This window comes from Rhinolophus hipposideros, assembly GCF_964194185.1.
Source record: "Rhinolophus hipposideros genome assembly, chromosome: 8".
In the NCBI taxonomy this organism is placed as follows: Eukaryota; Metazoa; Chordata; class Mammalia; order Chiroptera; family Rhinolophidae; genus Rhinolophus; species Rhinolophus hipposideros.
The window spans coordinates 70911317-70936913 of record NC_138054.1 but is presented as its reverse complement, the minus strand read 5'-3'; the positions used below and the strand labels follow the sequence as shown (position 1 = coordinate 70936913).

General features: G+C 42.8%; 2 protein-coding genes across 6 annotated transcripts in view; both read left to right on the top strand.

The window, feature by feature from the left end:
* LOC308500579 (protein argonaute-1) overlaps positions 1 to 14213 on the top strand; it is a 36591-nt gene extending 22378 nt beyond the window's left edge. For all 3 annotated transcript variants that reach the window (XM_081055731.1, XM_081055730.1, XM_081055732.1), the window contains 7 exons: positions 3162 to 3321; positions 3504 to 3594; positions 4647 to 4841; positions 6557 to 6691; positions 7301 to 7402; positions 7727 to 7926; positions 8172 to 14213. In XM_081055731.1, coding sequence (XP_080911857.1) covers positions 3162 to 3321; positions 3504 to 3594; positions 4647 to 4841; positions 6557 to 6691; positions 7301 to 7402; positions 7727 to 7926; positions 8172 to 8280 — 992 coding nt within the window. In that variant the 3' untranslated portion in view covers positions 8281 to 14213. The remainder of the gene's footprint in view (positions 1 to 3161; positions 3322 to 3503; positions 3595 to 4646; positions 4842 to 6556; positions 6692 to 7300; positions 7403 to 7726; positions 7927 to 8171) is intronic.
* A 5215-nt stretch (positions 14214 to 19428) lies between these two features.
* LOC308500297 (protein argonaute-3) overlaps positions 19429 to 25597 on the top strand; it is a 98736-nt gene continuing 92567 nt past the window's right edge. Inside the window, exon 1 of one of the 3 annotated variants that reach the window (XM_081054700.1) lies at positions 19429 to 19816. In XM_081054700.1, coding sequence (XP_080910826.1) covers positions 19798 to 19816 — 19 coding nt within the window. In that variant the 5' untranslated portion in view covers positions 19429 to 19797. The remainder of the gene's footprint in view (positions 19817 to 25597) is intronic. The other 2 variants (XM_081054701.1, XM_081054702.1) reach the window with 2 other exon arrangements.

Sequence of the window (25597 nt, the reverse complement as noted above, 5' to 3'; positions counted from 1 at the left end):
TATATATATGTGTATATATATACATATGTATATATATATATATAAAATATGTATATTATATATGTTACTTATATACTAATATATATATTTAATATAAACTCTTTTTTTGAAGTATAATGTACATTTAGAAATCTTAGGTATTCAGTTCAGTGAATTTTCACCAAGTGTCACAGCAGTATAACCAGTACCCAGTTCTAGCCCAGGACATTATCATAACCCCAGGCTCCCAATTGCTAACAAGTCCCCATCAGTGGGAACCATTATTATTCTGGCTTCTAATACCATACATTAGTTTTGCCTGTCTTTGAACTTTATATAGGTGGAATCTCATATAACATACTTTTTTTGTGTCTGGCTTCTTTCACTCAACATTATGTCTGTGAGATTCATCCATGTTTGTGTAGTTGTAGCCTATGTTATAGCTTTCCATCCTATGAATATAACAGTTTACATGTACTTACCCATTCATTATACTGTTAATGGACATGTTTGGGTTTCCAGTTTTTACTATTATGAATAAATGCTTCAGTGAACATTCTTGTACATGTCCTTTGAACATGTATACCCATTTCTACTGGGTGTGTATCTAGGAGGGAATTTAAAATATGTACGAATTTACACTTCCATCAGCAGTGTATGAGAGTTCTAGATACTTTATATCTTTACCAAACTTGGTATAATCTCTTTCATTTTAGCCATTCTTATGGATATTTAGTGCTATTGCATTGTGCTTTTAATTCAATTTTTTTTTAAAGATTTTATTGGGGAAGGAGAATAGGACTTTATTGCGGGAACAGTGTGTATTTCCAGGACTTTTTTCCAAGTCAAGTTGTTGTCCTTTCAATCTTAGTTGTGGAGGGCGCAGCTCAGCTCCAGGTCCAGTTGCCATTGTTAGTTGCAGGGGGCACAGCCCACCATCCCTTGAGGGAGTCGAGAGGATGCTCTCCAACCAACAGCCATCTAGGAGCTCAGTGGCAGCTCAGCTCAAGGTGCCGTGTTCAATCTTAGTTGCAGGGGGCAGAGCCCACCATCCCATGCAGGACATGAGGAGTTGAACTGGCAACCTTGTGGTTGAGAGCCCATGTGGGAATTGAACCTGCAGCCTTCGGAGTTAGGAGCATGGCTCTAACCGCCTGAGCCACCGGGCCAGCCCTTAATTTGATTATTTTTTTTTTATTGATAAAGTTGAGTATCTCTTTGTATGTCTATTGGCTATTTCACTAGCCTGTTTTGTAATGTACCTGCTCAAGTCTTTCCCCTTTTTTATTGACTTATAGGTATTCTATATAATTCCTTTATCGAGTATACATGTGTATTACATATCCCTGCTCTGTGGCTTGCCTTTTTACTTTCTTAAATGGATCTTTTTGTTTAACAGGAGTTTTTAAATTTTAATGTAGTCCAATTTATCAATATTTTTCCTTTATGGCCAGTAGTACTTTCTGTGTCCTGTTTAAGAATCCCCAAGGTCATGAAGATACTAGTCTATGTTTTCTTTTTCCCCCCCAATTTTTGTAAGAGTTTATTTGAGCCAAACTGATGACATATGCCGGAGAGCAAGATCTCAAATGCTCCCAGTCTATGTTTTCTTTAAAAAAAAAAAAATGTTTTTAAATCTTTCACCTTTAGAACTGGTGTATTTCTGCCAGATGCTTTCTCTATCCCCTGGCAGTAGTTCCTCTGCTGGTATAAAGCCTGGACTCTCAGCCTGCTGCCCACACCTAGAATCAGCAAATGTACCCAGAGTAAAAGGAGCTGCTGAGATTAGCTCATCTCTGTGAGATTGTCTCCCTCTCTGGAGTTTTAGCCCCTCCAGTTCTCGAAGGAGCTCTCTGCTGCCTTCGAAAAGGTGATTTCTGTATTTTATCTGGGTTTTCTAAATGTTCTCTGTAGAAGCACTGGCTTACCACTAACTACTCCATTTCTCTTTGAAATGGAAAGGATCGCTTTAGCTTTTTAAAATATGCTCAAGGTCTCCCATGGAAAACATACCAAACCCTTCATTGATCCTGCGTCTCTTACTTGGTACTTTATATCACCAAAATAATTTTTGCTTCTATACATTAATTTTTTGCCTTGATTTCACTAAATCGAAAGGGTGTTTCTGATCCTCATTTTACCTGATCTCTTAACAACATTTGACTTTGTTGAATACTTGGTTCTGCTTCAAACACTCACTGTTTCCTTGATATTCATGGTAAAACTGTCTTGATCTTCCTCCTAGTTCTCTGGATTTTTCTCCTTTTCAGAAGTCTTCTGCAGCCTCGTCTTCCTATTCTACAAATATTGGGAGTTCCTCGGGTTTCAGATTTAAGCTCTCTTCTCTTTTAACTCTGTTCTCTTCCTTGGTAATCCCATCAAGATCATGCATTCACTTACCACCTGTTCCTAAATACTGCATAAATTTTGCATCTCTGTTTCAGACAACTCTTCAGTTTCTACCTGTACCCAGGTGCTTAGTTGATACCATCACTGGGATGACAAAAAAGCACTTCAAACTCAAAATGTCTCAAGAGCATATGATGTATCTATTCTATTACAGAAGCTAAAATCACAGATATTATCCATAAAAACATTTTCTCCTTACTCACATGTTTGTAGTCTCTGTGTCTCTTAAATACTTTTGAATCTATTTCTCTCCATTACAAAAACTGCCTTCTTAATATAAGCTACCCTCATTTCTTCCCTAGGTCAGCCTGATGACCACATTCTTTCTCGCACCATGGTTCCTGTGGTCTCCTTTGTAGTTACTTTGGCCTTTTAGTTTCTCAAACATACAATGCTATCTCGTATCAGAGTTCATTTTGCATGCTGTGCCTTCTGTCTGGGATGCTGTCTCCCAAACTCCCCCACCCCCCTCTGCTAAGTTCTTTTTTCCCTTTAGATTTCAGTTCATTCAGTACTTTCTCACTTCTTTTCTGGCTAGTTTATTCCCCTCTATTATATACACTCATAGCTCTGAGAAGTTTCCCGTTGCAGCATTTATCGTTGTACTTTTTGTGATTTTTAAAATTAGTCCCTCGATAATAAGCAATGTAAAAGTAGGGACTCTGTGTTTCTGGTCACCACTGTGGTCCCTAGCACGGCATAGACTGCCTGACATCTCGTAGGCATTCAGTGAGTATTTGTGATGCCCTAATTAGTTCTCTCCCTGCTCATAGCTGAGGTGAAACGTGTTGGAGATACACTCTTAGGAATGGCTACACAGTGTGTGCAAGTGAAGAACGTGGTCAAGACCTCGCCTCAGACTCTGTCCAACCTCTGCCTGAAGATCAATGTCAAACTTGGTGGCATTAACAACATCCTAGTCCCACACCAGCGGTATGAACTCTATTGCCCACTTTCCCTTGTCACACAAGGTGCCATTCTGGGGATTGCTGAAAAGATAAGACCCTGGCCAGACAGAATGAATCAGACACAAGGGAGAGGAGCAAAATGGGTGCTAGATGGTGCCAGGAAGAGAAGACCCAACTCTCCACCATTGTCTTCTTTTCCTTGTTCAGCTCTGCAGTCTTTCAACAGCCAGTGATATTCCTGGGAGCAGATGTTACACACCCCCCAGCAGGCGATGGGAAAAAACCTTCTATCACCGCAGTGAGTGATACTCTCCAGCTTCTTTGTAAGGTTCTCCTTTAGCTCTGAGTTCCCAAGACTACTCATGATTTCCTTCCCTTAGCTCTGCCACTTGACCCTTCATAAGATCTTTCAGCTAATCATCCCCATTAACACTCCGTTGGTATCTTCATAAAATTATATGGTGTTTTTTGTTGTTGTCGTTTTTCAGTGAGAGTGTAGGCTGTGGACAGAGACTTGTCGCTGTTTCCATCACTCCTGCTCTGTGTTTGAGTTTCTCTCTCTCTCTCTCCCCATGCTCACTTTTGGGATATGGTAGTGACCATATCTCTTCTCTGAAATCCTCTTCCCTCTCCCTACTCCCAGCCACCTAGTAGATTAGTTGTCTCTCTAATTCCTGAGTTCTCTGCTCCCTGTCCCCTAGGGGCTTCTGAATTGCTAGAGGAATCAGGCCTTCCTTCCCACTTCTTTTTCCTCAACCCTCATGTTTCTCTAGGCAGACTGGGCTTACGTCAGTAAATGCAGGGAAAACCTATATTATGCTTATCCCTATTTTCCTTGTGGCCATCGATCCTAGGCTCTGGCCATTGTCCCTTTTGCATAAGTTGTTACTCCCACCACCTGGAAGGACACTCTTCACCATGGGTCCTGGGTAGGTTAGCACTTGAATGAGAAAAAGGACAAACCTGTGGTTGGATGAGGTTACTCTGCAAGCTAGTAGTGCCAAACCTTCACATGCACCTCTGCAAGGGAGAGGGAAATCACACTTACCAAGTAACTACTGTGGGCTTTGCCCTGTGCAAGGTGCTTTATGTGTACTGTAATAGCACTGCAAGCAGGTGGTATTCTTATTCCTGTCTCCCTCTGAGAGGAGGAAAAAGAAGATGAGATGGATTAAGTAACTTCTGCATGTGTGATAGAACAGAGATTGAAACCAGGGTTCATGGAATCCAAAACCCTACTCATTTCGATAGTGTTGTTTTCTTGCTGAGAAGCCTTTGCCCAAACCTACAGCCTGACTGTGTTAGGAGGGTGGAGTTTCTGGGGCCTGATTCTGCTCCTTTGATCATCAGGTGGTAGGCAGTATGGATGCCCACCCCAGCCGTTACTGTGCCACCGTGCGGGTGCAGCGACCTCGGCAGGAGATCATTGAAGACTTATCCTACATGGTGCGTGAGCTGCTCATCCAGTTCTACAAGTCCACCCGCTTCAAGCCTACGCGCATCATCTTCTACCGAGATGGGGTTCCTGAAGGCCAGCTCCCCCAGGTAGGGCCCACAGTAGGCGGGAAAAAACCTGTATATTAAGGGTCTAATGGGAGCAGAGAGTACTGTGACCTTTTCTAAGCTATTGGCACTTGGACGTGCTACTTGGGAACTTCGCTAAATGGAATAGGCTTGGGAGCAGAGATCACAATGACGAAATGGTGTGTACAAGCGTCCATAGACCTTGCTTCTTAGAACAGAAGACCCTCGGTGCCTGTTTACTAGTTGGCTCATGTAGAAGACTGATTCTTTAGACCAGTGGTTCTCAAACTTGAGCATGCATCCAGGTCATGGGGAGGGCTTGTTAAAACAGTCTGGAGGCCTCTACCCTTAGACGTGCTGATTCAGTGAGTCTAGGATAGGGCCCTAGAATTTGTAGTCTGACAAGTTCCCAGGTGATGCTGCTTGTCTGGAGGCCACGCTCTGAGACTCACTGCTATTGATTTTTCTTCACAATGTTCCTCCTATTCTTTCTGCCCGCCAAGCCTTCATATATATTTTTTCATTTAAGACTGCATATTCTGTTGTTTAGTATGCTGAACTGGTCTCTTTGACTACCATTTAATAACAATATAGCTACCATCTATTGGGTACCTTTTATGTGCCATCAACTGTGTTAAGCACATCATATGAATTCTATTTAATGCTTACAGTAGCACTGTGAGATAATAATTATTCCATTTGACAGATGAGAAAACTGAGGTTTGGAATATTAAATGATTTCTTCAATGTCACCCAATCTAGTAAGTGATGGAACCTGGATTCAGACAAGCTGGTCTGCCCAAAAGTCCATGCTGTTAACCATTATGCTGTTTCCTCCAAGGCATCTAGTGTTTCCTAAAATACTGGATAAATTTACTGTATCATTTCTCTGTTCAGAAGTGTCTATTAGCTTCATATACCCTTGGGTTAAAATTCAAACTGCTTAGCAAAGCCATCAGCAATTATTAAGCCCTTACTAGGCTTTCTATGGTTTTATTTAATTATCTGTTTAGTCTTCACAGCAGCTTTGTGAAGGCTAGTCTTATTAGTAACTTTAGTAGTTATGGAGAAAATGGGAATTATAGGGTTTAAGTAATTTGCGCAAGGGAATACAGCTAGATAAAACTTGGGTTTAACCCTAGTTCTAATTGATTCCAAATTCTATCCACTTCTACCATCCAGTTTTGACCCCCTGTATCTGATAAATCCAAGGCCACAAGACAACCATTGCCTATGGTTATTTACCTGTGGCTTCTTCTTTAGCTGTTCCATTTTCTCATAATCCTGCTTTTTTGTAGGACTTAATTCATCTACTCCCTCTGCACCCATCCCTGGACTATGTGCTCACTCTTGTCTCATGGTTCCAACCTTGTTTGCTCTTGAAGCTCACAGGGAATACCCATTTTCCTCCTGATCCTGCAGTTGACCTTATTTTGGGCATTGTGATTTTAGTGATTTCTCTGTGAACTTTTGTTCTGTCTTGATTTGGGATCTCTTTATGCACAGGAACCAGGTGAGTGCTCTCTGCTGAGGGCCAAGGTTTTATAGGAACACATCAGGTGAACTACATATAAGGCTGATTTTGGCAGGAAGAGCCCATCATCTCTAATGGTTGGGTGTCAGCTTATAAAGGGAAACTGAGCAAAAAGCCCTATTATAAGTGGCAACATCAGAAAGATGTGTGAACTCAAGAGGAGCTGTATGTCTCTTTGTCTCTCTCCTCACCCTGTGCCTAGATCCTCCACTATGAGCTGCTGGCTATTCGTGATGCCTGCATCAAACTGGAAAAGGACTACCAACCTGGGATCACTTATATTGTGGTGCAAAAACGCCATCACACCCGCCTTTTCTGTGCTGACAAGAATGAGCGAGTGAGTGAGGGATTGCGGAAGCCGCCCATACCCTCATCCTGTCTCCCTTCTCTTGCTATGAAAGAAGCCCTTGAGATACTATCTGGGGATTTAGTCCTTGGCCTCTTCATTCTCTCTGGCCCCTTTCTTCCCCCTAGTTCTTGTGGTCCTTCCTCTACCACCTCCTTCCCTTTGTTCCCCCCTTCTCCCCTCCCTCCCTTATACTTCCTCTCCCTCCTCCTAGCACCCTGGCCTATAGACCCCATATATAGACCAGCTCCCAGAGAAGGGAAAGGGAACTACCATTTATTGAACTTCTACTATGTGCCAGACACTGTACAAGGCGTCTTCCTCACAGTAGCCCTGTGAGGTAGGTACTATCATCTCCAGTTTAACCTCAGAAAGGTTAAATGACTTGCTAAGATCATATAGCTAATAAACGGTGAAACCAGCACTTAAACACAGGTCTGTGTGACTTGAGAAGTCCATTATTTCAAGACCCAATGCCCTCCGGAACAGCAACGTCTGCTTTACTCTTGGGATTCTGGTGGAGTCAGAGTAGAACTGAGTCGGGGCCCTAGTTAGGGCCAGGCAGGTTTTGGGATCTCGGTTGTCTTTGTCTCTATACAGATTGGGAAGAGTGGTAACATCCCAGCTGGGACCACTGTGGACACCAACATCACCCACCCGTTTGAGTTTGACTTCTATCTGTGCAGCCACGCAGGCATCCAGGTAGCCGGGCTGTGTCCTGGGGTTTCCAATGGGCCAAAAAGTAGTTGACTTTTACCACTGCCTCTGCAATATATCAGTCATCAAGTGGCATTCAAATCAGGATTATTGTCTCAGTAGCCCTCAGTGTACTTAAACAGCAGTGTACTTTGAACATCTTAGGCAAATTGCCCATAAGAAGGGTACTTTGTGATATAGGTGACTTTGTGTTTGACTGTTCATGGGTGGGTCTTCCAACTTAGCCATACTCTTAACAGTGATCCTGTTCCTTATCATCAGCCATCCCCTCTGCCCAACCTGGGGCCTCTCACCTTCCTATCTTCCCAGGGTACCAGCCGGCCATCCCATTACTATGTCCTTTGGGATGACAACCGTTTCACAGCGGATGAGCTCCAGATCTTGACGTACCAACTATGCCACACTTATGTACGATGCACACGCTCCGTCTCTATCCCAGCACCTGCCTACTATGCCCGCCTGGTGGCTTTTCGGGCACGATACCACCTAGTGGACAAGGAACATGACAGGTGAGGCCTGAGAGCAGGCTGGCTTCCTTTTTGCTTCAGTCTCTGGTACAGACCCAACTTTCCTTGAGTAGAAGGAAATGGGTATTGTTTAATTTGGTGTCCCTGGGTTCATCTGCCCAAATCTGGGTTGTTGTTTGTTTTTTTTCCCTTTAAGTTGGTGTGGGAATTGGCACCCTGGGGATGGGGGAAGGGATTAGCAGCAGCTCAGTTCACCAGGAAGGACTTCTTTCATTTTTCCTTTTCAGTGGAGAGGGGAGCCACATATCGGGGCAGAGCAATGGGCGGGACCCCCAGGCCCTGGCCAAAGCCGTGCAGGTTCACCAGGATACTCTGCGCACCATGTACTTCGCTTGAAGGCAGAACGCTGTTACCTCATTGGATAGAAGAAAGTTTTCCAAGCCCCAAGAGCTGTGCCGCCCAAATCCAGAGGAATCAGGGAGGAGGGAGGTAGGGTAGGGAGGAGCACAGAAGGCCTTGTTTCCTTCTACAGAGGGGGCAGAGGGGTGGGGAACAGGGCCAGTAAGCCAGACCACCAGCCAAGAAATCTCTGATATCCACCTCATGCCCCCTACCCCCCACCCCATCTTGTCACATGGCCCTGACCCCACTGGACCAAGAGGGGCAGCACTGGTGCCCACCATACACACAGGTGTCTCACGTGACTCACAGTGCTAAAGACTCATGCCTGACAGCTTGGTAAGGTCGGCTCTGCAGCCCTTCGGACAAAAGCTGGTAGGTTTGGGTTTGATACTTTAGATGGGAAGGTGAGCGGCTTGAGAAAGTGGGTGGGAGGAGGGAAGGATTTTTTAGGAGCCTTAATCAGAAAAGGTCTAGATTTGTTTAAGAAGAAAAACGAAACCAGACCCAGATCAATATTTTAGGATACAAGATGTTTTAATGGGTTGAGAATCCAGTTTGTAGGAAGATTTTTAATCTCATGGTTTTGGTTGCTCCTCCTCCCCCGCTGCTACCCCTCCCCCTTCTTCCCCTTATTGCTCTCTCTCCACCTTTTCTACCCTACCTTTCACCTCCTCCCTGACAGACATCCAGCCCCTAATAAGACTTAAGGCACTATGGCACTTAGCCCTGAAGTGACACGACCCTGTCTTCCTTCCACCCGCTGGTGGGTAACCAGTGCCTTCCCTGTAACGGTAATGCTGCAGAACTGCAACCTTTTGTACCTTTCTTTGGGGGGATGGGGTGGGGGGGAGAGGAGGTAGGTGGGGAAGAAATACCCCTAACCCAACAAGCCTCCAACCAGAGCGCCAGCTATTTTGCATTTGAAGGAATTTACTTCCATATTCATTGAGCTTTTAAAAAGATTACAACCTCAAGATGGTTAAAATCCATTGACATTTGCACTTTCAGACCTGACAAGTCTCGGAGCTGCTGAGATGACTGGCCCTTGGCCTTTCCACTTATGCCTCCTTTCCTCCCAATACCCTCCACCTTCCCACCTGCCTGTGTCTGGAGTTACTTTCATAGCTTTTCTCACTCTTGGCTTCTTTTTTCCCTTGATGGTCAAGTCAAGTCTCTTATGTTTCAATATTTCTTAACTGGGGTGTCTTATAACAAACGATCCTTAGGTCTAAAATAAGGAAAAAGCAAAAACTAAATGTTATTTTTATATCATAACTTGAGTCTATTGCCAAAATCTGGAAATCCCTCCCATGCCCAATGAGTTTACATCCCAGAAACATTGAGCCATTAGAAGGAACTATGTACCTGACTTGTTCTTTGGCCTAGGTAAGGGGTGGTGATCTCCCCAAGGGGGGGCTCAGGCTCCATCCTTCCTCTGTGCAGAAAATACCTTTTTCTTGCTACAGGCTCCCGCTGCACTGCCCTGCATTCTTTCCTGCAAGTGCATCTTCCCTTCCTCTGGACTGTCCTCTGACACTTTGGCTCATCCCAGATTCCAGCGTGTCCTATGAACAGGCTGGGTGATTTTGCTGCTCCCTATTGCTTCTGTTTACACAAATGAATTTTTCCTGGTTTCCCACTAGGGCATGTGAGTGGGTGGCATGGGTGTGTATGTGCGTGTGTGTGTGTGTGTGTGTGTGTGTCTCCCCCTGGATAGAGATGGGATTTGGCTGTCTTATAGAACTGGTGAAGTAGGGGGTTCTCACTTGGTACCTGCAGGCCTTGAGGCAAGGCCCCCTCTTTCCTTCACTGTTCATTTTGTCCTTTCCCACTGCTTGGGCTGAGAAGTTGGAGCTTCAGTGTGGAAATGCCTCTTTGTGAGGAGCCTGGGCTTGGGCTTGCCCCAATTTGGTGATGAAACCATGACACTTTAGACCTAGCTCAGGCTTAGAAGCCAGCTGGAGGAAGGCCGGTTTGAATCCAGGCCTGTGCAGTTAGAGCTACCATTTCCCCTCCCCAGCAGCCCTTGTACAGATCCAGATTTGCTATGCAAAACAGTCTCTCCCAGGTTCTGTTCTGGTTGGCTACTTTGTTCAGCGACTTCACAAAACGTAGCACAAACATTGACTATGGAGGAAGGCATCAGGACTGTTGAGTAACTCCTCCTTTGCTTCTTTCCTACTGGCTACAGCATGGGGTGCCCATGGGCACAGCCAAGCTGAAGAACAGAATGGAGGGCCCTGGGAGGAGGCAGCTCACTGGAGAGCCTACATTCCTTACACAAGTGCCTAAAGAGAATGATGCCAACACTCCGTCTGCCCTGTCCATCACCTTCATAATACTGTCTACTTCGTGTGCAGCCACCCTTAGGGGAGGGGAGCTCTCTTGGGACAATGGGCTCTGCATGTTCTCTTTTTGGGTGCATTTTGGGGCTGGGATCAGGGCACTATTCCTGGAGGGTCCAGTCATTCACCAGCATTTGCAAATATTCATAGGGAGCTGGTGGTAGCCACCTACTCTCAACAGCAAGTTTGTGTTCTACCCTTTTTCTCTTTGCCTCACTCTCTCCAGTTGGGTTTAGAGCTGGGGCTTGAAATGCATTTTTGAGCCCTTTGGCACTGCACATGCCATTCAAGAAATAAAAGCAAGAGAAGCAGCTTGAGCAACGGCAAAAAAATGACTTCTTGCTCTGATTTTTTTTTTGTTTTTATTCTTTGAGACTTGAAAAATACCCTGACCTTGAGGATTATTCTTGTTTGAAAGATGGTGCTGCAGGTTGGGAGCTGGTATTGGCAACAAGCTTTGACTTTCTTGGATTTGGTTTACGTGGTGCTTCTCACTTAAGCTCTGAGGAAGCTCTGGGTTGACCCCAGCCTCATTCTCTTAGACAGGCCTCTTGCTCCCTTTCTTCCACTCTCTTGCCTTGCTTTTCCTCTTCTGTCTTTCCCTGGCTTCCTTTTTTTTTTTTTTTTTCCTATTCACTCAGCTTGCTTGCTGATCTGCCTGCCTATCTGCCTATGTGATGATGAATTCTTTGCATGGCTACAATAATCCTACTGTTAGCTGGCAAAGTCAGGCCTCGCTCCTTGGCTACAGAAGACCAAGAGTCTGTCCCCCAAGCCCAGTGATGTCCTCTCTGGGCAGGACTGCCCTCAAGCTTACACAAGGTTAGAGCAGCAGGCCAACAAATGGCAGGAAGTCAGGGGGCTTCTGGCAACTTCCACACCTGTCCACTCCTTGGAGTTGGTTTTTGTCATTGTTTTTTCTAGATCTGGTTCCATTTCTCTCTACCTGGGTCTTCTGTTTTCAGAGGATCTGTTAGGGTTGAGGTACTTGAGTATCCAGGGTTGGAAGGTTAGGGGATGGACACGGGGGAAGAAGAGAGTAATGGGAAGAGAATGGAGAGAATTTGGATCAGAGATGGGAAAGGAGAGCACTGCTCATTTTTCCAGTCCAGCCTGACCCATTGTGGGTTGAGGTGCTACGCTGGCCTCTGGGGATAAGCCTGGGGCTCTTGTTGCTGGACATTTAGCCTTAGAACAGAATAATGCTGAAGAAGGCACCTAACGTGTGAAACCTCTGCCAAGCTCCTGGTTCCCACTTCCTAGTTAGCTCCTCTTTGGCAAAGCAACAGTGTTCTTGGAGTTCCCTTTTTCTTGTCCAGAATTCTGTAAATGAGACTAGCACTCAAGATGGGTAGCGTCAAGGGGACACTGACTTCTTGACTTGGCCCAAGGAATATCTGCAAGGCCGATAGGACAGTGTTTTAGACCTGGTGTCATGGGTAACCAAGAAGGATGGAAGCTTTTTCTCCTTCAGGGGAAAAGTCATCTCAAACTAGCCAAAGTGCAATTTTGGAAATGACATCAGGGGAAGCTATTTTTATTTATATTCACTGGGCCTCAGTCAATCCAGGATGGTAGCTGGGATGCCTTCCTTCTTAAACTTTGATCTTGGCAGGGATTTGCAAGACACTCTTTTCTGTTTGGCCTTCTAAGCGAATTGGGGAGAGGGGATGCTCTGATTTTCTCTTTTCCCCCCATTTATTAGGACTTGCTTTCTCCCTGAGCAGGGAGGGAGACGCTAGGTTGGTGCTGTCTTCTTACTCTACTCCTACTGACTTAGAACCTCTGGCTGCTGTTTGGGAGCCCAAGAAAGGAAGTGGAGAGAATGACTCAAAAAAGAAATCAATCAGGTGGGGAAGGCAGATTTTCTTCTTTAAAAAGGAAAATGAACTCTCCAAGGATTGTGCAAGTAAAGACAATGTGTCGAATGCATCAAGCCCCCTGGTGTAGTAGCAATAAGGAAAAATGAAATGACTTTCTTGTGCACACAGTCCAACCTGATTGGTGTGTGATGTTGGCACTTAGCAGCCATCTGGTGGACATGTGTAACTACTCTGGGTATTACTTTAGTTTTTTAAACTTTTTCTCCCTCTCAAGTCCAGCATGGATAAGGAAATGTCCCTGGAGCCCCACAGCTGTGTTCTTGTTTGCATTTGTTTCCCTTTGAGACTTGTGTTTGTGTCCTGCTTTGAGCTGTACCTTGTCGAGTCTATTGTAAAATTATCCCAGCAGCTGTACTGTACAGTTCCTTCTAAAGTAACAGCAGCAGCACAATTCTGTTTTATAAAGACAACGGTGGCTTCTATTTCTAAAGTGCGGTCTCTCTCTCTCTGTCTGTCTCTCTGTCTCTCTCTCTTTTCCTATTAGCAAAGCAAACTTTTAGATTAATTATATCTCTGATAAACTTTAGGTTAGAATATTAGATTGCTACAAGAGCAGAACCATCACTTCTAAAGGAGGAAAGTGGATAAGACAAATTCCAGAGTGTTGAAATTGCGGATTGTGTGTAATCATACTTGACAGGGCCTCCATTTATTTTCCACAAACACGCGAAGTATTGTGTCCAGCAGTATTGTGGAGGGAAAGGCAGACACAATTCAAAAATGAGGAAAAACCGTCTCTCTCCTTAAGGTGCTTAAAGTTTGGTGCGGGGGTATGAGTAGCCAAATAGTCCCTTGGTACAGGAGAAAGATAATGAGGGACTGGAAGAAGGCTATAAGGCAATGAAGTTAGAGAAAAAAGGGCAGATTTGAGAAACACTCAGGAGATAGAACTGATAAGACTAAATGGATGATGGAAGGGGAAGATGGGGCTGATGCCCAGGTTTCTGCTGAAGCAAGTGAGTGTATTGGGACATTCCTTTAACCAAGATGGGGAGGGGGGAGACTGTAGAAGGAAGGTGGTGAATTTTGTGAAGAAAGACAATTAGCCTTGCTTGTATAGACTGAGTTTTGAGGTTCCCATGGGGCAATGAGGTTAAGGTTTCCAGTAAACACTTATGTTTTGGTGCTCAGGGAAGACTACAAAACTGCAATTATAGATAATGGGATTCATATTCTTATAGATGATAGTTAAAGCCATAGAAGTGAACAAGATGGTTTAGAAAAGAGTAGAGTGAGAGAAACATTGTGTACAACTAGGAAACAATTTAAGGGACGAGTGAGAGAAACATTGTGTACAACTAGGAAACAATGGGACGAGGAGAGGAAGCAGAACCTAAAATGAATGTCACATCACTAGTAGATACCTTGTATATTTTTGACTGATTTAATGAGGTGGAAGAAAAATCTAGAGCATGGAATAGGATCCCAGAAGGTGTGATTAACACCACGAACTGCAGCAGTGAGGAAGGGGTATTTTTTCCTACTCCGTTTATCATTCTCCACCCCATCTTCTCTTGGATTTTATAACTTTATGGTCATTCTCCAGTACTTCTTGAAAATGAGCATTGGAAAACCTAATTTGAATAAGGCTATAAGACTAGGACTTCCAAGTTGTTCACCACAACCACCACCACCACCTCCAGCTTCCTCCTGTCCTCAGGAGATACTTGTAAAAGAATAAAATAAACAAACCTATTTTTGTTCCTAACCAGTGTCATAGATGGTGTTGCAGTGCACTTGATAGCACTTAGCAGCTTGCTCTCTTTATTTTCGTATCTTGTTTCCCCCCTGAGCCTGTGAGCTCCTGTGAACAGAAACTACATCCTATCCATTTTTGCCATCTTAGGGCCATAGCATGTATTTGTGAATAGAATTGAAATGAGCTAGAAATGTGTAGTTTATGCATACGTGGGGTGGGGGCGGGGAATCAAAAGGTGATATTGAGTGCACAGGATGGACTCAGCATTTCTGAATCTTCAGGTAAGCAGAATCTTAACCATATTACCATCATTTCTCACTCTCACCCCAACTTGGAAGTTCTATGGTTTTTGTACCTTAAGCTGATGGTGTAAGTTGTGGCATTCCTCCCTGCTACTGCTTGCATTGTTGTTCTGTGGGAAGATTGCTCAGAGGAGGATTCTGGCACAGGGCCCAGTGATAAATTTTCATTGGCAGCTATTATGTACATAAGTGGGCCCTAGCATTCCCCTGGAGGCCAAGTGTTGTGACTTTTCAAATTGCAGAGCTAACCTGTGGCTACCACCTGACCAATTAATTCCCTTGGGAGCAAGCCAGCCAGACTCCATGCTCCTTTTTAGAAGCAAGGGTGAGTGGGCTTGGCTGTACTCTAAATGCAAACTGGAACGTGGGGGAGATTTTTCCCAGTTGAAATAAGACTTAAAACAAATGTATGACCCTTAGTGAAGCAGAAGTAGTTAGCAGAGCAAGGAGGATGATGATCATTACGGCACGTTTTTTTCTTTTGCCATACGTTTCAATTTTATTAATGATGCATGTTTAAAAAGGTTTCAAGATTTGGCTGTTGGTTGCTATTCAAGAGAAAAAGATGATGGGAGCCCAAGGCCTGATTGGTCTGGTCCTGGAGCTCAAGGTATTAAGTTAAGGGTTGTCCTAGCACCCTGGACATCCCATTGCAGTATTGGTGGGACAGCCTTCCCTCTGCCCTGTCATTCAGCAACATGTATTGTAGCACATTTTTATCTAGCAAGTGGCTTGGAGCAGAGTGAGAGTGGGTATTTGTTGGGTATCTCTTGGCTTAGCAGAACCCAAATCTCTTGGCAGTTAGGGTTTGGGGGCTAAAGGAAAGGGTTACAGTACAAAGAGAAGACTATTTTCAAGTTCTGAGTCTGGGCAATTTCCAGACTGTTGCGTGTACGGTTTGAATGGCAAGTCGCATTGAATTGTCGCAAATAGTTCTCCCTGTTTCTAGCTTTCTAGACATTTATTCCTCTGGCTATCGGCTGAGGAAACCTGGCAAGCTTAGAAATGCAGAGCATGAGAGAGGCACTCCTGTAAAGCAGCTATGTCAAGGAGTAGCTGGAAAAGTGGACTTGCTGGGGATAAGGTACATTTCAGTTCTTCACTTGAGCACCATGACTATCTTCCCCAGGATGCCATATCGAGGTTTTTTTAGGCCAGCGTGGCTTGCCCTGCAGGAACACATTGTCCTCTGCTCTGGACTGCACAGCTTCACCACTATCTTCTTGGTGGTGTCTTTTAGGGACAGAAATCTGAGGGACCTTTCTAAGGAGCCCTCCGTCCCTGTCCTCACCTATTGAAGGCAAGTAAATTTCTTAAAGGAGGCAGTAGGAGATCCCAGCCAGTTTTTTTTGAAAAAGCTTATGAGTTGTTAATGGAAGTGAATGGAAAAAGGAGGCTTGGGAACTTTGAAGTGTTTGGCTAGGTGTTTTGCACAGTATCTGTTTATCTTATTTAATTACATCAGCACAACATTCATGGGAAGTGATTTATCAATTACCTTCAGTTGCATGTAACAAAACTCCCATTAAGTTGGCTTAAATAAGGAAACTATTACTTGACAAGATATCCTGATTTAATATGGCCCCAAGGTTGATTAATTTAGTGGCTCAATGATAAAACCAAAAAACCATGTTCTTGCAGTCTTTTTGTTCTGCTATCCTCTATGTGGGTTTATCCTCATGCTAGTTCACCTAAGGGTCCCAGATGGCTTCCATAATTCTAGGGAGGAAATGCTGACAAAACAATGTCTTGCAGGAGAGGGACTAAGTTTTTCCAATGTTTCATGTAAAGTAAGAAAATCCCTGGAAGCCCCAGCTGATCTGGCATCATGTCTCATTTGCTAGAACTGGGTCATCTTCCCACTCCTGTCATTGGCAAAGCAAATAAGACCATCCATCATGAGTGGCTTAGCTTAATTAGGAGTTACCTCTAACTTGTGTGGCTTAGAAAGGCAAATCATGTCTGTTAGACAAGAAAGAAGGGCTGTTGGGTAGGTATCCAGCAGTGTCTGCTCTACTCAAGTCCTCTGGTTTTTACAGAGGAGGAATGTGAGGCTCAGAGTGACTTTCTTAGGATCACAGATAGTAGCAGAGGGCCTGCAGTGTCAGCTCTGAGTGTCCCTAAAGCCAGTATGTTTTATACTGTATCCTGCTGCAGTACAAAGTACAGCAGACCCTTGAACAACACAGGTTTGAACTGTGTAGGTCCACTTATGTGTGGATTTTTTTCAATACATATACAGTCGGCCCCGTGTATCCCCCCAGGTTTTGTATCCGTGAACCAACCAGCTGCAGATCAAAAACAATATTTTCAGTCCCTGGTTCGGAGTCCATGGGTGTGGAAAGCAGACTTCATGTTCTACACCATTTTATGTAAGGGACTTGCGCATCCTTGGATTTTGGTATCCACAGGGTCCTGGAGCCAATCACTCCAGGTCCTGAAGGATATCTCTAGTTACGTTTTTGAGGAGCTAAAAGTAATACATAGGTTCTCAGCTCCCTGAGAGTCAGCACCCCTAACCTCCGTGTTGTTCAAGGGTCAACTCTAGCTTGCTTTCTGCTATTTAAAAACTGGTCTAGGAGAAGAGATTTGAACCCAAGTGTCAAGTCAACTACAGCTCATGGGAGAGGAGAGGATTCTCTCCAGTTGCTCCCATCCAGTAATTTTGTGTGTGTAGCACAGAAAGCCTAGGAATGCACCTTTCAGCGAGCATTGATTTCCTTGCCCCTGAGGTTTCTCTACTATTTTGTAGTTCTCCCTTCTGAGAGCAACCAGTGCCACGTTTGATGAGGGCAGAGTTTTAGCCTGCTTCCCGAGCCCCATTCTTGAAGCCCACTCATTTATTCATCCAGCCCCAAAATATTTACAGAATGTCGCTATGTGCCAGGTACTGGCACTGTTGTAGGCACGGGCTATGACAGTTAACAAGATGCACAATGGCACTGTTCTATGCCCTTAAGAGCAGACTCCTTTGGGAATGAGGGTATTCAAAACTAGTGTGTGCACGTGGTCAGGGGAAAGACTCATACAACTTTGCTTTTGGCAGAATCATTCAAATGTTTTTTGCCTTCCCACTTCCTGATACTATAATTCATGAACCTTTCACTTGGGCCTGTTCTGAAGAGGTGGGGGTCCCTGGATAGCAGAAGTAGGGGGGAAGGCATCATTGACATTTATTAAACTGGATCTAATCAGAAAGTCCAAATCCTGCTTCATCAATGTCAGCAAAGAAGACAGTGGCCCACCTCCAAGGTTCATCACCATCAACTTGCTTATTCTGGGAGATGCCGAAGAAGCCTGCAGTCACTTGAGGAACCAGTTCTAGAATTGGGGGTTGAAGGTGTGATAGACCTTTGCACAACAGTTGGTATTTACCCTGTCAGATGCTGCTATAGGCTTGGATTTGTCTAGTCAAGGATTGAAAGTAACTTTGAAGATACAGTGTTTCATCTGGTGACATTTAATTTGACATTTTAAAATTGGGGAGGGCATTTTCAGTAAATGGGTTATGGGTGGGAAGGAAAAAGAGAAAGAAGTGGTATCAGAAATGGGTTTGAATCCCACCCATTTATGAAGTGTTTACGGTATGTGTATCTAGTAAGTGCTTTAAAATGGTAAATACAGTAAATACTTTTTTATTCACTAACATTTAGGGAGGGTTTTCTGTGTTTTATGCACATTCCCTAATCTCACAACTACTATAAGGTACATATTCTCTCCAGTTTTCAGATGAGGAATCTGAAGCCAGGAGGCTCAGTGATTGATCCAAAGTCCCAGTGATTGGAGAAGGAAAGGGGATGATTTAAGATAGGATATTTTCTCTCCTTTTCCTCTTTGTCCCAGCTTTTAAAAAAAGAATGTACTTTGACTTTGTAAGCTTAGGAACATAGGGAAAAGTCATGAATCATTCAGCCTAAGTAAAATAGTATCACCTGTCATTAAAGGAAACAAATAATAAGGACCTACTATTTGCCAGTTAATGTGCTTGTCCTAGTAACCTAATCTTACGTTCTATTGGTAGAGGGGGCACACAATAAACTAGTAAAAACAAATTACAGATTAGAACAGGATTATTAAGGAAATACTGTAATAGAAAAACGGGTGCCCTCCCATAGCCGAAAAAGCCTAAGTCTTAAATTGAGGTGTATAAAGGAGGGGTGGGGTGGAGAGAAAGGAGAGGGTTCCTTGCCGTGGGAACTGAAAGTGACTCCCAGTAGCAAAAAGAAGCGCTTTGCCCGTTGGGGGAGTTAGACCAGCACAGCGGTAGCATAGCGAAGTCTTGCTTGAAGAGAACAGCTGGGCCCCCGTCACAGTGCGTTTGGGCCCTGGAAAGGAGTTTGGGTCTTAGTGTGACAAGACACTATTAAAGAGTTTTAAACATGGAAATTATTCGATCTGATGTTTGTGTAATGTCCTGGTTCTTAATCTCCCAAGCTAAATTGTACATTTTACCCCCAAAATCGTCGTCAAAGAAACCCTACGGGCTTGGAGTGATCCACTGTAATGCTTATTTGACCACTAGTTGAGGAGGAGGCGCGTGGAGGGAGAGGCTCGGGAAGGAGGGTGGCCCTGCCCAAGACTTGCTTGGCACGGGGCCCCTGCACCTGGACCAGCCTCGCTCCAGGTAGCGCCTCCCCAGGTAAGCGACACCGCCCTCCGCGACGTCGCAGGCAGGCAGGGCTCCGCACCGGGGTGGCCCGAGGAGCCCCGCCCCGCCGGGTCGTCTCCGGCCGGCACAGCCCAGGGGAGGCCCCGCCCCGCCCCGCCCCGCCCCGCCCCGCCGCGCGTGCCCCAAGCTCCGCCCACACAAGCCGCCCGCTCCCCACACCTCCCCTGCGTCCCCCGCGCCGGCCGCGTCCGCACCGACGTCGCGCCCGCTCGGCTTGGGACGGAGAGGCGAGGCTTGGACGTCCGGCGAGCCGGGGCAGCGGAACTGACGCCAGCGGGCTTCCGGGGACGGCCCCGGGGGAGGTCGGCCGCGGCGCCGCAGTCGTGGAGGGGCAGCCCGAGCGTCAGCGGCCGCGGGCGACGCAAGTTCCGCACCGCGCTCCCCTCTCCTCGCCTCACGCTTCTCCTTCCTCTCGCCTAGTGGCGTGCTGCCTCCCGACGGCGGCCCTTCCTGACGAGGGCTTTCCGAGCGCGCTCGCTGAGAGGAAGCCGTCGCCACCCCGCCTCGGGGCCGAGTCAGAGTGCTTGTCGCGCCGCGTCGCCCGCTTCGCCGCCTCCTTGCCCCCCAGTGGCGGGCGCCCTTCTCGCTGGAAGCACTCCCCCCAGCTCCATGAATGGAAATCGGCTCCGCAGGTGAGTGTGCCCCACGCTGGCCCGGTCGGGGGGGGTGTCCCCAGAGCGCCGTCGCTCCCTCGGCCTCGGCCCCGCCGCGCGGGGTGAGCGCCGTCCGGGCGGCTCCCCGTCGCCGACCCCCGCTCGGCCCCTCCTCCGCCTTCCCGCAGCCCCGCCGCAGTTCCCGGGAGCCACGGAATTGGCGACGCCGCGGGCAGGGGACCCCGCTGAGAGGATGGAAGTTTGGCGTTCTCTAGTCGATAGGACTCTTCTTTTCCTGGGGTCTAGACGGGTTCGCCATCGCCTTTGTTATTCCGGTTGGAGGTGTAACGGTGTGCGTGTCCTTTGAACGGGGTTGTGTGTCCCGTAGGGGCGCTGGGCAGGTGGCCCTCTCCCTTTCTTACCTGTTAAGGTAGTTGTGAGGATAGCTGTGAGACCGCAGATGAGGATTAAGTTTGGAATAGGTGTCAGTGCAGCGTCCACGGCTGCATGGCATCCCTCCCAGCCCCGAGTTCTCTTCTGGTGTTTGTGGCAGCGTGGTGTGTCGTTCCTGAGGGTCTTGGACATGTCCTGTCAGCCTGGATCTCTGCTTATGCGAGGAGGTGGAGCTTAAAATTGCTGACAGTCTATTCTTTCATGCTCGATTCCCTAGAGGTTCGGTTGTCCTATTCCTGGAAATTTGGAATTAAGAAAACTTGCTCTCCTTGTAAAAGGGTAGCCTTGAGAAAAGAAATCGCAACTCGGACAGTACTTATCTGAAAGGGAAAAGCACTGGTTATGGTTCTAAAGTAATTAATTGAGGGACGTAAAGGAGATGTTACATAACGGCTTGTTTTCCAAAGGAGCATTCCTACTTGGTGTGTTACATTTGAAAGTATGCTTCATCCAGTCACAGAGTTATAAATTTAATTTTCAAAATATTGGTGGTGGTGGTGGGCGTCTCGGGACTAATGGTATCCCAAGTCCCTGAATTTCACCTCATAGGTTGCTAGTTTGGGAGATACCCGAATATGAGATAAGAAAAACTTATGTAAAAGAAACCAGTGACATAATGATAAAGAATTTGTTAATTAGGTTAAGGAGTATAATTTTCAAGTAGATGCAGAAGCACTCAAAAATTGTAGAGGTTGCGACAGGGAGAGAGGTTTATTACAAGTTTTATTATATGGAATTTTTAACTTTCTACTGTACTCTACGGAATGTGATGATTTGGGGTTATAGGTGATTTTTATATAACTGTCCCGTTGTCAAGCCTGGAAAACAAAACATGAAAGTTAAACACTTTATTAATCATTCTAGAACTTTTAAAGACATTTCAAAAATTTTTTTGAAGTTTTTTTCCTTTGTCTTCTTTGGGTTTTTTATATGAAATTATGTACAAATATATAGACAACATCTTAGAAAATTCTTCCGAAGTCAAACCACCTAATCAACTGATCCAGCTAGCCAAGTATGATTCAGTAAACGCTCCTGTGAATTCTTGAGCTAAGAATTGGACATCTTGAAATGCAAAGTTTATTATTCAGTGCAGTTTATACATAAGTGACTCCAATAAGGAAGATAAAGTACAATTTAGCTCAAGTTTGTCATCATTAAAAACAAAGTGTTCATTTTTCCTGAAACTGACATGCAATTGTTAAATTACACATGGAATTGAAAGCATTGTTGGGAAAAATATGCAACTAAGTTTTAAATAAAGAATTTGACAGGTACCTACTTTGATTTAAAAATTTTATATGTAAATGTTCTCTAATAGTCTATTAAGTCAGTGTTGGATCTTGGCTCTCCAATTCTGTTCCAAGTCTTTCTTTTGTGTGGGATTCTTAGAAATCATGTTATGACAGGATATTTTAAAATCTAGTCCTTAGGTGGATACATAGAAAACTTAAATTTATTAGAGGACTTTGAATACAAATACTGTAGTTTCTTGGTGAATCATTTCTCACTAAAAGTTATTTGTTCTTCCCTTTTGAATGAAATATTTTAAGTGATTTTTAAGGGTGTCCTGTTCAATCTACTGATCTAGTACTGTGTGAACTTTGATTTAACCCAAAAAGCTGCTACAATTGGTTTGTAAATAATAACAGTGTAGCTTCTGTTCTTATGACTCCTTAGAGGAACTTCTGCTGAAACCCTATTTTTTATGGTTTAATTACAGCTGGGCTAAAAGTATATGTTATGTTTTAGTTCCAAATAGAGTGGGAAGTAGAGGAACCAGAAATGTTCATTGAGATATCACTTCTCCACAGTAGCTATTTTTTAGGACCTTAACTATTCTAGTCTGCATTTTTAGGTAAAGTCAGACTACTGTTTAGGGCAGGCAGAATTGTACCTACCTACCATTGGAAGAAAAACATTTACCTTAAATTACTATGCAAATAGATTTGACAGGTTTGTTAGTTGTCTTATACAATGTTGCAAAAGTGAATAGACTATGTTTCTGTCTTAGTTATACTTTGTGTTGGATACTCCGCCAAAAGTGAATAGACTATATGTTTCTGTCTTAGTTATACTGTGTGTTGGATACTCCGCCAAAAGTGAATAGAATATGTTTCTGTCTTAGTTATACTTTGTGTTGGATACTCTGCATTCTTGAACAATAAAAATCAAGAAAAGTCATTTGAGAACAAGTTCCAAAAGAACAAAAATTTCATGTATGGAAGCTAGATTTAAATGAGGTAGAAAAAAGTGGGTTCAAAATACTAAAACAAATATAAGGCCATTAGGTTCTCAGTTGAAATTTTAAAATAAACAATCTTTAATCACTTTGGAGAATGTTTTTATGATATAAATTTTTTCACTTGCATTTTTTGTCTTGGAAAAAAATGTCAAACTGCTGCTCTGTCTGGAAGGCATTAATTTTGAACATGGAAAATGGTTTTCTACTTGGTTGTCACTTAAATTTTAGCTTGTGCTGCTTTGGAGTGGCCATTACATTTGTTTCCCTAGTATTTGCTGCTTTTGCCTGGCAGTGGGACTTATAAAAATGTGCAAAATTATTTTGATTTTTGTTTTAGAATTTAATATCTCTGACAGTGATAGAATACCCTGAGGGAAAATGAAAAAGGAAGCAAGAAATAACTTGTTTCTTGTAAACAAAGACTTAAAAGGAAAAAAAGAACATACATGTAACCCTCAAATATAATTCAATTAACATGATGAAGACTTTTAAAAATTATCCATGATTCCATCATGCGGATATAACCACTTTTAAAATCTTTAAACCAAATTCCAAACTAATAAATCTATTACTTTAAAAATTTTTTTAAAGAAATTAAGTAATTTAGGGGTTAGAATGAATGAAATGATTTCTAGATACTGCTTCCTTTTGCTGTTTTGGAGAATTTTATATATAAGTTGGTATTTTAGAATTAATTTCTGTTCATTTATATTTTCCATTGAGAACATTGTATTTGCTTGATTCTATAAGCCTACCCTGATAGTATATGCAAAGAGGCCTGGGGCCCTGTGAAGGGAACATTTCCTGGAAGAGTTCTCTGTTATATATGGAAAAATCCTAGCTCAGAGTAGAATTCTTGCCAAATTGTCCTAAATTGTTAGATTTTAGTTGAATGCTATGTTGCCTTATATCACAACCCTCTTTTATCATATTAGTTTCCATTGTCTTAAAATACTTGAAGATCTACCTAAAAGATGAATTAAATAAATATTTTGTTAACCTAGTGAAACATTTTCTCTTATAGTGCCTAAAACTAGGATCTAAATAACTTACAAGTTTTTTTTTCTTTTTTCTTTTTTTAATGGGTAAGGGGTGGGGGGGAAGGCAGTGTTAGTTCTGTTTCATGGAAGTAGAACTACAAAGATAATTTAAGAATAGTATCCTTTCCAAACCTGCTTAGTCTCAGTTTGTTGGGATGAACAGCATTCACCAGACATTCCTACTTCTAATTCAGTTGTCTAGGTTACTTAGTAGACTTCATTCTTGGCTCATTAACAAAACAGATGTGAGAAAGAATATTGTGTGGTTTTTTTTCAACCATAAAGGTTATGCTGTTAGGATACATGAACAGCCTTTCTGTATTTGGAGTTTCTGTAGTTTTTCTGTCGTTATCTGTTAAAATTAACAACTTTCTTTGGTTACTCATTGCTTAAAAAAAAGGCTTGAGATTTAGCAAAACCTTGTCACACAATAATGCTTTCTCTTATGTCTTAAATGTAGACTTTTTTGGTTTGGTTACAATAAAAATTATGTGCATTAGTCTGGAATGTCATTTTAATGAAATAATATGGCAGAATTCTTCATTTTAATCATCCAGTTTTTTTCCTACATTGTTTCTAAATTGTCCAGTTCTTGAAAAATCAGAAGATAGCTATTGCATATAGACAGGGATATTTTGATATTTTTCATTTGTGGAAGAATTTTGCAAGAAAATGTTCTCAATTGTAATCTTACATAATACTATTTTTGAGTCATTACTAGTACTTGATATTTTAAGTGACTTCTAAGTCTAACTTCATTAATATACTCTGAATTTTAAACAAATTTAAAGAATAGCGTTTATATCTTAGCAGTAAAGTCCCTTTTTTCTTTTAAAGAAACTTCTGGCTTCTAAAATAGAACTTGATAAATGTATGTATATTTAACATAAAAGTGGAATTATTCCTAAAATTACTAAAAATATTTCTAAAATTTTTGCTTGGGTTCTCAGAGTTTTTCAAAAGCTACCCAGTAAATAATTTTTAGGGGTTTTCCATAGTGCAGGGGCTCCTTGGATATTGTCCCCTCTTATTTTCAAGGGGGATAATGCCTTTTTAAAAATTGTTCCCCATATTCCCATCTTAGAAATTTAACCCTCAACAGTCTGAATATTCTATAAGTGATTATTTAGCTGTAGTGATATGGTAAATGTAATATAATAATAAGTACATTCTGTTTGTACAGGTTCATTGAATGAATAAATAAAACTATTAGGTTGGGGGTTACTAAAATCTCATGTTGATGTTTACTAGTTAGCCTTGTAGGTTTAACTAGTAAACAGAGGCATTTTATCATCTCAAATTTTGAGGTCAACCACTATATATTTATTTTTCCAAAATAAAAATAGCTTTTTTATTATAAAAATACATGTTTATAATTTTTAAAAAGCAAACAACATAGGAAAGTGTATAATAGAAAGTGAAAATAATATGATCCCATCCTCTCAATAAAACCATTGTTAATTTTTTCTTGTATATCTTCCTAGACAACCATCCATCTGTTCATCCATCCATCATACTGCTTTTTCTACTCAGTAATGTATCATGGACATTTTTTCCATATTAATAGTTATATCTATGTAGCCATATAATAATTTTTACTGAGTGTATAGCATTTAATTTTATATATTATTTAATCAATCTCATTGATGGTAGTTTAGATTTTTTCCCTTTTTTAAATTATTATTATGAATAAAACTTTGGTAAGTATCCTAGTACATATGTCTTTGTATAGTGGTCCAGTGATTGCTTTAGTATAAATTCTAGAAGTGGAATTGTTGAAATGAGTATGCCATAAATACTAAAGCAAAAGTTTGTGAAAATGGATAATTTGGTAATAGGCTGTAGTAATGGTATAGTTGATTTTTATTCACTGCTTATGTTTCATCAGTTATATTTGCTTTAGGCTGTTATTTAGCTTTAATTCAACAATTAGTACATGTTAGGTTGTTAAGTCGGTGAACAACATATACATACATATGCTTTTGAAAATGTATGATTTTCGGTTTGAAGTTTTAATATGGTTAGTTGATATTAGTACTTACTATAGCTACTGAAAGAAAAGTTTGAGGTGGACAAAAACTC